At 44.5% G+C, this 13,024-nt stretch overlaps 1 protein-coding gene across 1 annotated transcript; it reads left to right on the top strand.

Annotated features, from left to right (window-relative positions):
* The first annotated feature begins 5,501 nt into the window (after positions 1 to 5,501).
* Il36b (interleukin 36 beta) lies at positions 5,502 to 9,559 on the top strand. Its single transcript, XM_059258799.1, has 4 exons — positions 5,502 to 5,514; positions 6,021 to 6,128; positions 8,426 to 8,559; positions 9,347 to 9,559. The coding sequence occupies exons 1-4, from the start codon at positions 5,502 to 5,504 to the stop codon at positions 9,557 to 9,559; spliced, it is 468 nt and encodes a 155-aa protein (XP_059114782.1).
* Positions 9,560 to 13,024: the final 3,465 nt, after the last annotated feature.

The following is a 13,024-nucleotide window of genomic DNA, read 5'->3' as shown; positions in this document are numbered from 1 at the left end:
GAATTGTTCTGTGCCTGGGAGATCTGACACGTTTAGCACCATGGACCATTCCTCTTCTAGCATCCATAGAGCCAGTACACTCTCATCTGTCTTTATATTTTAGATTTTTAATTAGGTTTCTTGGAGATATGCATTTTTTTTTTAAAGACAGGGTTTTCTTCTGGCCTAGTCTAGCCTGGAATTTGCTATCTATCCTCCCAGGCTAGCCTCAAACCTGCCTCAACCTCCCCAAATGCTGGTATAACGGACACAAACCACCATGCTTTACTAGATCTTGAATTTTTGTTTTCTTTTTGACACAGGGTTTCTCTGTGTAGCCCTGGCTGACCTGGAACTCACTCTGTAGACCAGGCTGGCCTTCAACTCAGAGATCCATCTGCCTCTGCCTCCCGAGTGCTGTGATTAAAGGCGTGCACCACCACTCTTGCATTTTATGCCATCTGAAAAACCCAGTCTTTGAATTAGTGTGTTTACAGCATCTACATTTAATTTGTATACTGATGTGGCTGGATTAATATCTACCATCTTGCTATTTTCTGTTTATTCCACTCTTATTATCTTCTACCTTTTTTGTGTAAACATTGTTTTATGATTCAATTTACCAATTCACTTATTACTTATATCTTTACTTTTTTTATTGGTTACCCTTGGTTTTATGTGTCCTTAATTAATAAGGCTAAGTTTAAATTGTTTCAAGTCATTTAAAAGTGTCTTATAAGGATTTTGTATAATGGTCTGGTTCTAATCTCTCTTGTCCCTAAGGAGATAAAAGTATTCTAAAAGCTTAGAAAACATAATGCCTGGAAAACTCATAATTCAGAAAGCATGGGATACATTATTTAGAAGGACTTATTTAAGAAATAGAAAACAGGCCTAAATCAAATGCTCCCAGGTTCACCTATCACAAGGGTAAAGTTCTTTCCAAATACCTTAGTTGTAGGCCAGAATAAATTGTACCCTCCAAATAATCATAGTGATAACCAAAATATCCAGCACCTCTGGAAAACAGTTGGCAAGAAATAAACAGACTAGTCTCCATCATCCTAGACAGAAAACAACGACCTGTTATTTTAAAAACTTGGTAATGGTGAGTTTGTTTTCAAAGGAAACAAGAGCTAAACACAAACACCCAGGAACAATCTGGGAGAATCAGCATCAGTCCAGTGTGAACTAAAGGCAGGGAAATCCTAGCGTAGGAGCCGAAGCAGAAAGGAAAGAAAGCAGGGACGAGTTCTGTGGGCTGGGGTGGCCACAGGAAGAGCTCTGAGTATCCTACGATGAAGTGACACTGTTAGTGAGTTTTGAGCACGGAAGCAATGTGACCATGTTTCTACCTTATCCTGGTGCTGGCTGGGCGGCCATTTAAATCCAGGGAAAAGCACTTTCCTGGTGTGTGCTCTGCTTTCGTTTTCCAGGAACCCAGACCAGTCACACCTATATTGCCTCCCTGCCTCCCCTTAAGATCTTCACAGGTCCTCTGTGCCAGCCCAGGTTTCTTGGTTCAGTGGGTACACCTAGGGCCAGATAGGGACAGTAGTTAGGGACTATGGAGAGATTCCAAAAAGAAAACTTAATGATAGATTTCAGAGAATACAACCGTGACCCACATTTGGAAGTTCCCTGAGGGCAAATTTTGGAACAGAATGAGTGGGGTTCTTTTAGTGTTTAGCACTGATCCACAATATTATTTCAGGACTGAAAGTTTCCTTCTGTCGTCAATGTCCAGGCTGCATCTGACTTGTGCTGCAGAGTTAGGAACTCACAAGCCCGAAACTCTTTCATAGCATCTTCATCTGCTCCCTTGGACACGAAGTGAAGCCCAAGGCCTCCTTGGTGTTTCTAATACAGTACACGGAAGATCAAGCCCCTCAGTGAACACATCATACGGTACCCAAGAGGAAACACTTGCCTGCACACTGGCTGGACAGTGTGACTGGCACTTATGTGGCTTTTTTTTTGTCATCTCTCGGGGCTTGGTTTCTTCTGTGAGAAAGACCAAAGGCCTGTAAGGCACTATTGTGAGGGTTAAAAGATTACTTGGGAAATGAGAGCCCTTACGACTTTACCAGAGACAATAAGCTCTCCACAATAAGTGGAGCTGTGGCATATTAAATATGTAAAACTCCTGAGATCAGGACTGAGATTTGCCATATTTACATTTACATATGCCTTGTAAAGAGCGCTCTGGTGTCATGCTGTTCACTGAGTCAAGACAGCCACACCTCTGCTCTGCTTCAAGGCAGTCCAGAGCCTGAGTTCTCTACCCTGACTCAACTTCTAGCCTATGCATTTCCTCACTGTTGTTTTCTGGTGTGTGCTCTGCTTTTGTTTCTCCAGGAGCCCAGACCAGTTCCACCTGTATTGCCTCCCTGCTTCCCCTCCAAGGTCTCACAGGCCCTCCTTGCCAATGCAGGCTTCTTGCTAAAGCGGGCACACCCAGGGTTGTGGTCTTGCTAATTTAAAGTCCTGGAGTCCCAGACTGGTTCTCAGTGCCTGCAGACACAGCTGCAGCCAAAGCTTTGATTCCAGAGACAAGAACCTCTTTGGACAAAGGTAATTTTTGCTATTTGAGCCTTCTGAGGGAAAACTTTCACTGCTTTTTATCTAGCCCTGTGTGCGTCTGGAGACCTTGCCATGGATGTTATGATTGTATAAAGAAGGCTCTGATGGGTAGAGAGCCAAGGTGCCCAGCACAGAAACACCATGCAGACAGTGCTCAGTGAAGAGGTATTTAGTCGGGGCGGGGTGGGGGGGTGAGAGAAAAAGGGAGAGAGAGGGAGAAGGAGAGAGAGAGGAGAGGAGAGGAGAGGAAAGGAGAGGGGGAGAGAGAGAGAGAGAAAGAGAGAGGGGGGAGTTCGAGGGTACGCACACCTTGTGGGAGGCAAGCGGAAGGGGAGAGGAAAATAAGTGGAGTTTTCCCTTAAGATACATCAGGGCATAGGGTGGTGCCAAGGGGCAGGATCAGAATATTAACTGTAGCTGGGGTTATCTCCTGGTCCTGCCTGGTTCACTTGTAGAATCCTTGGTGGTACCTCTCTGGATGAAGAGTAAAGGAATACACAAGTCAGAGAGGCAGGTTTGCTGAAAGATGCTCAGGAATTCTCAACTTAAAAGCAGGAAGTAGTCATTCACTAGCTGTGAGGAAAGCTAGAACACAGATGGACATGCACACTCTGCTTTCCTCTAAGCCTGGTGCACAAAAGGAACCTGGGGTGATGGAACTTCCTCACCATCGAGATGTGGCGGTGGATGGCATTTCAAAGCCATCACAGCCTGGAGACCTAGGACCACACCAGTCACTAAAGGGATGGGAGCATCTATTCAGGGCTTGCTGGCCTTGAAATTTGTTCTGTCTAGGTACACTTTAAAACATTAATCTGGGGACTAGAAAGATGGCTCAGTGCTTAAGACCACTTGCTGCTCTTGCAGAGGACCAGGGTTCACCCACACTGGGCAGCTCACAACTGTCTATAATTCCAGTTCCAGATGATCAGACTTCCTCTTCTGATCTCCACAGGCACCTGGCACATACTTGGTGCACATACATCCAGGCAAGCAAAACACTCATATATATAAATACAATAGATAGGTCATTAAAACATTTTAACCAAAAAAAAAAAAAAAAAAAAAAGGCCGGGCGGTGGTGGTGCACGCCTTTGATCCCAGCACTCGGGAGGCAGAGCCAGGCGGATCTCTGTGAGTTCGAGGCCAGCCTGGACTACCAAGTGAGTTCCAGGAAAGGCGCAAAGCTACACAGAGAAACCCTGTCTCGAAAAACCAAAAAAAAAAAAAAAACAAAAAACATTTTAATGTGAATATGGGGTGAGGGCTTAGGGAAGCTCTTACTAAAGAATTTTCATACAATTCTGGGAGCCTATAAGAGAAGAATATTTTTTCTTTTCTCTTTCTTTCTCAGGGCCAGTCAATGATGGCTTCCTATGCACCCTTTAGTGAACTTTATCCTCCTCATGAAAGCTCTGAAGCGGGTGAGATGCACAAAGAAAGTAAGTGTGAATCACAAACCAGTTCGGACCAATCTCCATTTACTCTCACCAAAGACAATAGGGTTGAAGGGGCCTGTTTCACTTTCTTTCTCCCTCCCCACTCCCTGAGACAGGGTTTCTCTGTGGAGCCTTGGCTGTCCTGTAACTTACCAAGATCCTCCTGCCTCTGCTTCCCAAGTGCTGGGATTAAATAAGGCATGCATTACCACCGCCTGGCCTGTTTCACTTTCTTAACTACAAATCTATTTGCTCTGGCTGAAATACCCAGAAACCTACATATTGAAATCTCAAGGCACTTAGTTCTTTTCTTATTAGTTATATGCAGAATTGTTCCTTCGCGCATTACAGCAAGCCATAGATGGGGCAGATGTTAAGGGGGGCCAACCAAGGCCCAGGATGTGGGTCTGGGTGGTAGCTGAGCTGGTTGGTCCTGGCCACTGGGATCCCACCCGCTCAGGCGAGAGGCAGAACCAGCTCTCCTAGGCCCGTGCTATTGGGGCCTACTCTCCCACACCTGTGGTGAGGGGTGGGGCGAGGAGGGGACAGTGTCCCTTCTCTCGTGGTGGATGGGATCAGCTTTCCTGCTGCAGTGTCCAGCAAGGGCCAGGGCCAGCTATCCCAGGACCAGTGAGGGGCAAGGCTGGCTCAGCACAGCCTTCAGGTTTCAACACACACAGTTTCTATGACCCTCTGTGGTAACATGAGCAATGAACATGACGCAGACATGACCCACTGAAGTAGCCTGGGCCTGGATGACACCATGGCCCTGTGTGGCTGTGTAGGCCACCCAGATCAAGCTGGCCCTGGTGGAGGCACAGCTCTTAAACACCAACACGGCCACAAATTGCTGCCCAGACCTCGGGTATCCATGTGGCCTTTGATGGTTACTTGGGCCACAGACATCAACACAGACCTCGACTGTGGTAGGACCACAGACCCAGACATGGTCCTTGGTAGCAGCTTGTACTTGGATGTCACCATAGCCCCAGGTGGTAGTATATGTCAGATTGGCATGGGCCCTGTTGCAGTGAGGTCCTCGGACACCAATAAGGCCACAGGCTGCGGCCTAGACCTCTAGCATTGGCTTTGATGGTATCAGGAGTCACAGACATCAACATAGACCTGGCTGCTGTAGGGCCACACAGACCCAGTCATGGCCTTCTACAGCAGCTCTGGCACAGACCACACCATGGCCCCAGCGGCAGCATGGCCCTAGGACACCAACATGGCCACAGGATGTGGCCTAGACCCTGGGCATCCATGTGGGACTGGTCCTGTGGAATGATAACCACAGGATCTCCATGACTCAGGGCAACAACAGGATATCCGAGAGGAGTTTAGTGAGGGCCCAGTGATGATAGTGTGCCAGAGGCCAGAAGTCTTGAACCAGACTCATTGCAATGAACGTTTTGTTGCTGGGGCTGATTGGACAAGAGGGTATACTGTGTGACACACTGCAGCTCCCAGTGCCACTAGGGTGAAGAAGGTGTCGGAAAGATGGAGGAGCGAAGTGAGTTTTTTTGTCTGTTTTGAATTCAGTTTGAAGGGGCATGCTGCGGGGGTGAGGTGCAGATATGGAGGGACTGGGAGGAGAGCAGGATTGGGGTGCATGATATGAAGTTTCCAAAGAATCAATAAAGGATTATGTAAAAAAAGAATTGTGTGTTTATTTTGATTAAAGCGATAAAGAGGGAGATTACACACATACAGATGACTGGTTTAAGTAGTTTTGGTTGTTGTTGCTATGCAGAGACTTTGTAAATCAGGAAAAAGTAACCCCAGAAGAACTGGCAAGAGTCGAACATCTCTTGCAATCAGGAATGTATTCAGTTCTTTTCTGCGCCTTGATCCATAAACGAGCCCTGCCCTGTTTCCCTTCCTTTGTTTTTACGGCCATTGCTTCTCAAAACAATATCTATGACAGAAATTCATAACTCATTGTTATTAGAACGGAGCCCAAACCTTAAAGCTAATTATACCCACACCTGTGTCTTGTGCTTTTCTGTTATCTGGCAGGTCAACTATATCCCAAAACCTACAAGATCCATGACTCCCAACATATGGTGTGGGTCCTGACAGGAAATTCTTTAATAGCAGTGCCTGCTAGCAACAACGTCAAGCCTGGTAAGTGACATGCGAGGGTACTGTTACTCCTGAAAACCCATCAGGTCCACTGCGAGTGGACATGAGCCTGCACAGGCCTTCTGCCGTTCCTTACCTGGTCACCAATCTGGTGTTCAGAGGAAAGGCAAGGCTAGGAGAAAAAGATTGTCCCCCTGCTACAAAGGAAAGCAGACATAGAAATGACAGTGCAAGGGCCAACAACTCCCCTCACTAAAGTGTCTTCAAATAGGAAAGATTTGTGTTCACAATTCCTGTTTCTTTTTAGAATGGCGTTCCTTTACATTCCAACTAGCACACACATACTACATACATACTACACAACTACCCACATCCATAGATTCAAACTGTCTCATCTTTCCACTGTCAAAGTTACATGCTCTTCTCTCTTGGCATCTCTGCTTCTAATAACGGTGAAACATTCCCTCTTCCCATCAAAAGGAAATCCATTTTAGCCTTGTCTCACGTCTTTAAAACTTCCATGTTTTATTTAATTCCCCTCTTAACCTTGCCCATCACAGAGAGGCCTCTCATATCATATCCCCAGTCTTAATACTAAAACTTCCTCTTCATTCCCACTTTCTATTCCTTCTACTATTTATAATAGTTGGTTTTTCATTAATATGACAGCCTGTCCTCACCATCACCAAAAATAATTTAAAAAATACTTAGAGGTTGATTTGGGCTAATAAATTCAGAGTTTGCAGAGCCTTCTGCTGGCTTCATTGCCTTTTTAGGCCTGTGCCAAGACAGACACATGGTACGGTAGAAAAGAGCTACTATCCTCATGGTGGACAGGAAGTTGGGGGGAGGTTCCAACCTTGTTGCTTTAAAGGAACATCACCAGAGACCAATTATGTCCTGCATCTAATAACTCATTCAACTGTGAACTTATTAATGGATTAATACATTGATGGAGTTAGAACTCTCATGATCTGATCATGTCTCAATAGTGCCACCAGGTTATGTGCAAACCTTCATTAAATGAGACTTTGAGGTGAGTATTTCATATCTTGCCCTAAGCCAAATCTCCAATGTCCACATAATACTTCGTCCTAGGTGGGTAGTTAGTAAGTAATTTTTGAATGGATTTGTTTCCTGTCCTCTGCCAAATAGATACAGAATGCCCAAACTCTTGGGAATCTCTTCCTAAATTATTAGATAATTAAATTCACCAAGACTGATAGAAAACTCACACAATGGGAACTTAAATAAGATGTGGTTTATTTCTTCCATATATGAAACCAGTGGGTCAGGCCAGGCTGGGTTCCATGTTGGTTCTATGATGCTACCAGAGGCCAAGGATTCTATCTTTCTTCTTCACCAATCTTAAGATTACCTAAGCTATCACTTGATCTAGGTGACAAGATGTGACACATGAAGTATTTCCAGGTGAGTCTAATCTCTGAAGGAACCATTTTAGAAACCCTAGAAGGATACTTCCACTCATATATCAGGGGCCACATTAAGTGCATGACTATATTTAGATGCAAAGATAGTAAAATATCTTATTTTTATTTTTGAGAACAATGTGCCCAGGTGACAACTAAGGTTCTGGTGTCAAGAAGAAAAAGGAAATTGGTCTCAAAAAAGCAGCTAATAATCATCATTATGTGGCTAATGTGGGGAGCTTTGATGGAGAAAATGATGATGATAATGATGATGATGATGATGATGATGATAAAGATGATGATGATGATGATGATGATGATGATGATTGGGAGGGTTAACAGGGTGTGGGTCAAAGGACTGAATTTTTTTTTTTGTGAGGGAGTGTTGGTTTTAGCAGCACTCTTACCCTGTGAGGAAAAGTCACAGAACACAGCAAAAACCCACTAACAAGAGTTTTATTAAGAAAAGGAGAAAAGGACAGGGTGTGATCAGGCCTGTTGGAAAGACATGTGAAGAGGAGAGGGAGGGTACATGGGATCTGCCTTTTAAGGACTACCTTGCACATGTACACATGGGCCCATGTGGCTACTCCATGCATGCACATAGATCACATGGTCCCACTGCACACAATTTACATGACCATGCAGCACATGGATTACATAGAATATATGACCCTGAAATGACTAGGTGGAAATGACTGTCTCACTGGGGCATCTGTGATCATGGGGTGTGGCTGGAATTCCTATCATCCCAGACTCTTTGTTTTTGTAAAAGATGATGGATGAGCAGGTATGGGGCTTCGTTTCTTCTGAAAACTGCTTCCAGGTTACTTGATGGTCATTGGTTGGCTCTTGGGGGGATAGGGAAGGGGGCTTTTGACATCTTCCCCATTTTCCTTGTGTTTCTAGTCATCCTTAGCATGATAGCATGTAGAGATACAGAATTCCAAGACAATGAAAAAGGTAATCTAGTTTTCCTGGGAATCGAGAGCAAAAGTCTCTTCTGCGCTGAAATCGGGGGCACACCAACTTTGCAGCTTAAGGTGAGTAACTGCAGCTGGCGAGGGAGGCATATCAAATAGACTTTTATTTAAGGTGACTTACCAGGTTACAGAATAAAAATAATATCCCTGCAAGTTTGCACTCTTCAGAGTAGGAAAGGAACTCTCACCTGGCTGGTCCCCAAATAAGTAACAACGCCACTGAGTAGATACAGCACTTTTTTTTTTCTTACCCCAGAGAACAGGATTTAAATGTGAAAAGCAGAGCATCAAACCATGGAAATGTTTCTGAAAAGTGAAGGAACAGTGGCTTCTCCATCCTTAGTCATGAATAACTTTCTCCTAGACATCCTCAGAGATGCTAATATGCCACACTTAGGCAAAAGATTGCTAATCTGGAGTTTTCATAATGCATATTTGTATCTGTGTGCTAAAAGAAAAGATTTATAGATAAAAGTCTCATCTCTTGCTAATGATGGAAATTGCAATGCATAAATTCACTCAGAGGTTGGGAATTCAGGCTGGCTGGCGCAAAACTGTAGATGGATGCATATCCGAAGCTCTCCACTGCTACCCCATTCTCTTCCAGGGAACACAATGTCTCAAAGAATCCATACCCCCTTGTATCATGGGATGGTTGGAAAAAGCCAGGCTATTTGGAAACTATTGGGTGCCTGTTCTGAAAGCTTGCTGTCTTTTCTTTTGCTGCATCCCTAACCCGTGTCCCTCCTATTGGGCATAGCATTTACTCCCATGATGTGCACTTCGTGCTCAGTTACTGTAGCCCCTTCCTGGTCCTCCTCACTAACAAGCCTCTTTCTTATCCTAGGATGTAGACATCATGGACATATACAATGAGAGTAAAGCACAGAAAGCCTTTCTTTTCTACCACAGCACAGAGGGCTCCACTTCTGCCTTTCAGTCAGTCGCCTATCCTGGCTGGTTCATAGCCACCCCTTCCACAGCAAGACAGGCAATCATTCTCACACAGCAGAGGGGTGAAGTTAATAACACTAACTTCTACTTAGAGTCTGAGAATTAGAATCCAGCATGGGACATATGTGGCTGAGTCCAGGACAAAGACTCAAACGGTTGGAGAATCTTTTACTTGAAAACACAGCAAGGCATCTTAAAACACCACCATGTCACCTCTTCTCCAGACATCCATTTCTGAAATGCCACTCACCTGAACATCATTCCAGTGTGAAGCCCAAGAATCACTTTCATCCTTTCCTGATCTTGCCCCACCATCTGTTCAGCTACCAAGTACAGACAAGTCACCGTCTTCTTACATGCAACTTTCCCTCCCTGTGCTCACAGCAGCCCATGGTGCAGAGATGTGGATTCCAAGCAGTCAAAGCAAGAGTCTTCCTTCTTAACTTTATGTATGTTTGTTGTAAATATGACAAATACCTAAAAGGTAAATATCAAGAATGAGGCAATATAAAAGAATATTTTCTGTGTCTTGATGATCACAATAGATTCAGAACATCATCAGCTAATAATTTGACACACAATGTACACTTTTATTATGGTGACTGTTAACCAAACTGAATATAAACTGAGTCCAAATTTCAAAGAGTAATTCACATCTATTTGGATTTCAAACTAATTATACTGTCTTCATTTAACTTTGTAAAGTGATTGGAAGTTGAAGGGTCAGCTCTGATATTTTCTTTGTTTTCTGGAATCTCAGGAGTGTCTGTGGGCTAGTTTAAAGTCAGTTGGCTGTTGTGTGAGGGTGTGGTGGTTCGAATAATAACGACCCCTACAGACTTTGAATGCTTAGTTACCAGGGAGTGGAACTGTTTGAAAGGATTGCAAGAATTAGGAGGTGTGGCCTTGTTGGAGAAAGCATGTCACTGGGAGTAGACTTTGAGGTTTCAAAAGCCCATTGCCAGGCCCAGAGTCTTTCTCTCTGCCTATGTATGGATCAGGATACACAACTCTCAGCCCCTTCTCCAGCACCATATTTGCCTGCATGCTACCATGATCCCTGCCATGATGATTGATGATGGACTAACCTCTGAAACTGTAAGCAAGCCCCCGATTAAACATTTTCTTTTATAAGAGTTGGCAAGGTCATGGAGTTTCTTCACAATAGAACAGTGAGTGACTAAGATAGAGGGTTACCTTAGCTAGAAGCCACATGGATTGCAATAGACTATGAAATCCTGAATACAAACATGAGCATGAGCGTGGGCATCTCTTTTTTCAGACCCCAATATGCAAAGCAGTGCCTTAGGCCTTGTCATGCTGCAAACCCACTGCTGAGCTCAAAGTTCTTGGCCAGGAGAAATACGTTCCAAAACCTGTGTTGGCATTATTTCCTGTAACAGCATCACCAGTGATTCTGTTCGGGATGTTCCTTGAGTCCTGCCTTACATCTCATAGCTTACCTCTTAGTCCTGTCATTTCTATGCAACAAGCTTCAAGAAGGCATTATATGACAGTGTCTTAGTTAGAGTTTCTATTTCTGTGAAGAGACACCATGATCACAGCAATTCTTTTATAGGAAAACATTTAATTGGGGCTGGCTTACAGTTCAGAGGTTCAGTTTGTTATCATCATGGTGGGACATGGTAGTGTGCAGGCAGACATGATGCTGGAGAAGGAACTGAGAATTCTACATCTTTGATTTGCAGAAAGTGAACTGAACCAGGTGTAGCTTGAGCAAAATAGACCTCAAAGCACACCCCTACAGTGACACACTTCCTCCAACAAGACCACACCTACTCCAACAAAGCCACAACTCCTAATAGTGCTACTCCCTATGAACTTATGGGGGCCAATTATATTTCCATTACCTACCACAGAAGCTTGCTATCTCAGTCACATTGGTCATCTCTTCCTGTTCCCTAGGACATCTGGGGAAGGACAGCTGCAGGTCCTGCTTGATGCTCACACATGCACAAACGTAGATGTGTTCTATGAAGAACCCTTGACCAATGTATGTGGGAACAGGTCAGGGATAGCTACTCTCTTCCTCTCTAGCACAGTTCTGTGATGTTCACTATGTTGTCCCTCAGCAGGTCTCAGCAGGAGTAAGGTGGAGTCCCAAACACTGAACTGAAGAACTCCCTTCATTTTCCTTTTCAGTTCCCCAGCTCCAACTCTTCTTCCCTGGAGTAACTTTTCTTTCTTTCTTTCTTTCTTTCTTTCTTTCTTTCTTTCTTTCTTTCTTTCTTTCTTTCTTTCTTCCTTCCTTCCTTCCTTCCTTCCTCTCTCTCTCTCTCTCTCTCTCTCTCTCTCTCTCTCTCTCTCTCTCTCTCTCTCTTATTTATTTATTTATTGAAGGAATTTTAAAATTCATTTTACATACCAACCACAGATCCCCTTCTTTTCCTTCCTCCTGCCCCTCCAGCCTCCCTCCTTCAATCCATCCCCCATTCCCTCTTCCAGCAAGGTATGGCCTCCCATGGGGAGTCAGCAGAGGCTGGTACATTCAGTAGAGGCAAGTCCAAGCCTGTCCTCCTGCATCAAGGCTGTGCAAGGTGTCCCACCATAGGTAGTGGCACCAGGAGTCTGGTCGAAGAGAGAGAAGAGGGATTCTGTGAGCAAGGGGCATCAAGATCATGATGGGGAAACATACAGAGACAACCAAACCAAACTAGTGGGAACTCATGAACTTTAGATCAGCAGCTGTGGAGCCTCCCTGGGACTGGACTAGGCCCTCTGCATAAGCGGGATAGTTGTGTGGCTTGATCTGCTTAAGGGGCCCCCTGGCAGTAGGATCAGGATCCATCTCTGGTGCGTGAGCTGGCTTTTTGGATCCCTGGAATAACTTTTCTTTGCCTTCACATACCTTTACCTCAGGATCTGCTCTGGAAAGGGAGATTCTATTTTTCTTTTCTACTGTCCATACCTGTGTTGGATTTCTTCCTTCTATATAGAAATTAACAGAAGCTAATGCCTTCACATGTTACTCTAACATATACACCGCTGCATAGCCCAACTGTTATGACTTCTCTCTCTCTCTCCCTCTCCCTCTCCCTTCCCTCTCTCTCTCTCTCTCTCTCTCTCTCTCTCTCTCTCTCTCTCTCTCGACAGGGTTTTTCTGTGTAGCCCTGGCAAATTCTGTAACTTGCTCTGTAAATCAGGCTGGCCTCGAACTCACAGGGATCTGCCTACCTCTGTCTCTCAAGTGCTGGGATTAAAGATGTGCATCACTACCATTTGGCCTGTTATCTCTTCTTCTTTCTTTTTCCCCATCATATCAGTTTTATTCATCATTTGGTAACTTCATACAATGCATCCAATCACACCTACTTCCCATTCCAACTAGGTCTACTCTTCTACCCTTGTGCCCCGCCCCCCAAAATACACCAAATACAATTTGTGTTGCCCATGTACTCATCGGAACATGGTCAAACTCTTAGTGGCCAGCCCTCAAAGATAACTGAGTCCTTTCCCATCCCCCCACTAGCAGCCAACAACTGTGAAGAGCCATGCCTCAGCATCTTTATCACAATTTTTAAGAACTCTCCTCACTGGTTTCCTGTCTAGA

This window comes from Peromyscus eremicus, chromosome 4 (genome assembly GCF_949786415.1).
Source record: "Peromyscus eremicus chromosome 4, PerEre_H2_v1, whole genome shotgun sequence".
Lineage (NCBI taxonomy): Eukaryota > Metazoa > Chordata > Mammalia > Rodentia > Cricetidae > Peromyscus > Peromyscus eremicus.
The sequence above is the reverse complement of the archived record's forward strand: the minus strand, read 5'-3'. Positions and strand labels throughout refer to the sequence as shown.

Excerpts from the sequence above, each read along its gene's own strand:
- Il36b (XM_059258799.1), top strand. Across the intron at positions 6,129-8,425 it reads TAGCAACAACGTCAAGCCTG|TCATCCTTAGCATGATAGCA; the intron begins GTAAGTGACATG and ends TTGTGTTTCTAG. Across the intron at positions 8,560-9,346 it reads CACCAACTTTGCAGCTTAAG|GATGTAGACATCATGGACAT; the intron begins GTGAGTAACTGC and ends TTCTTATCCTAG.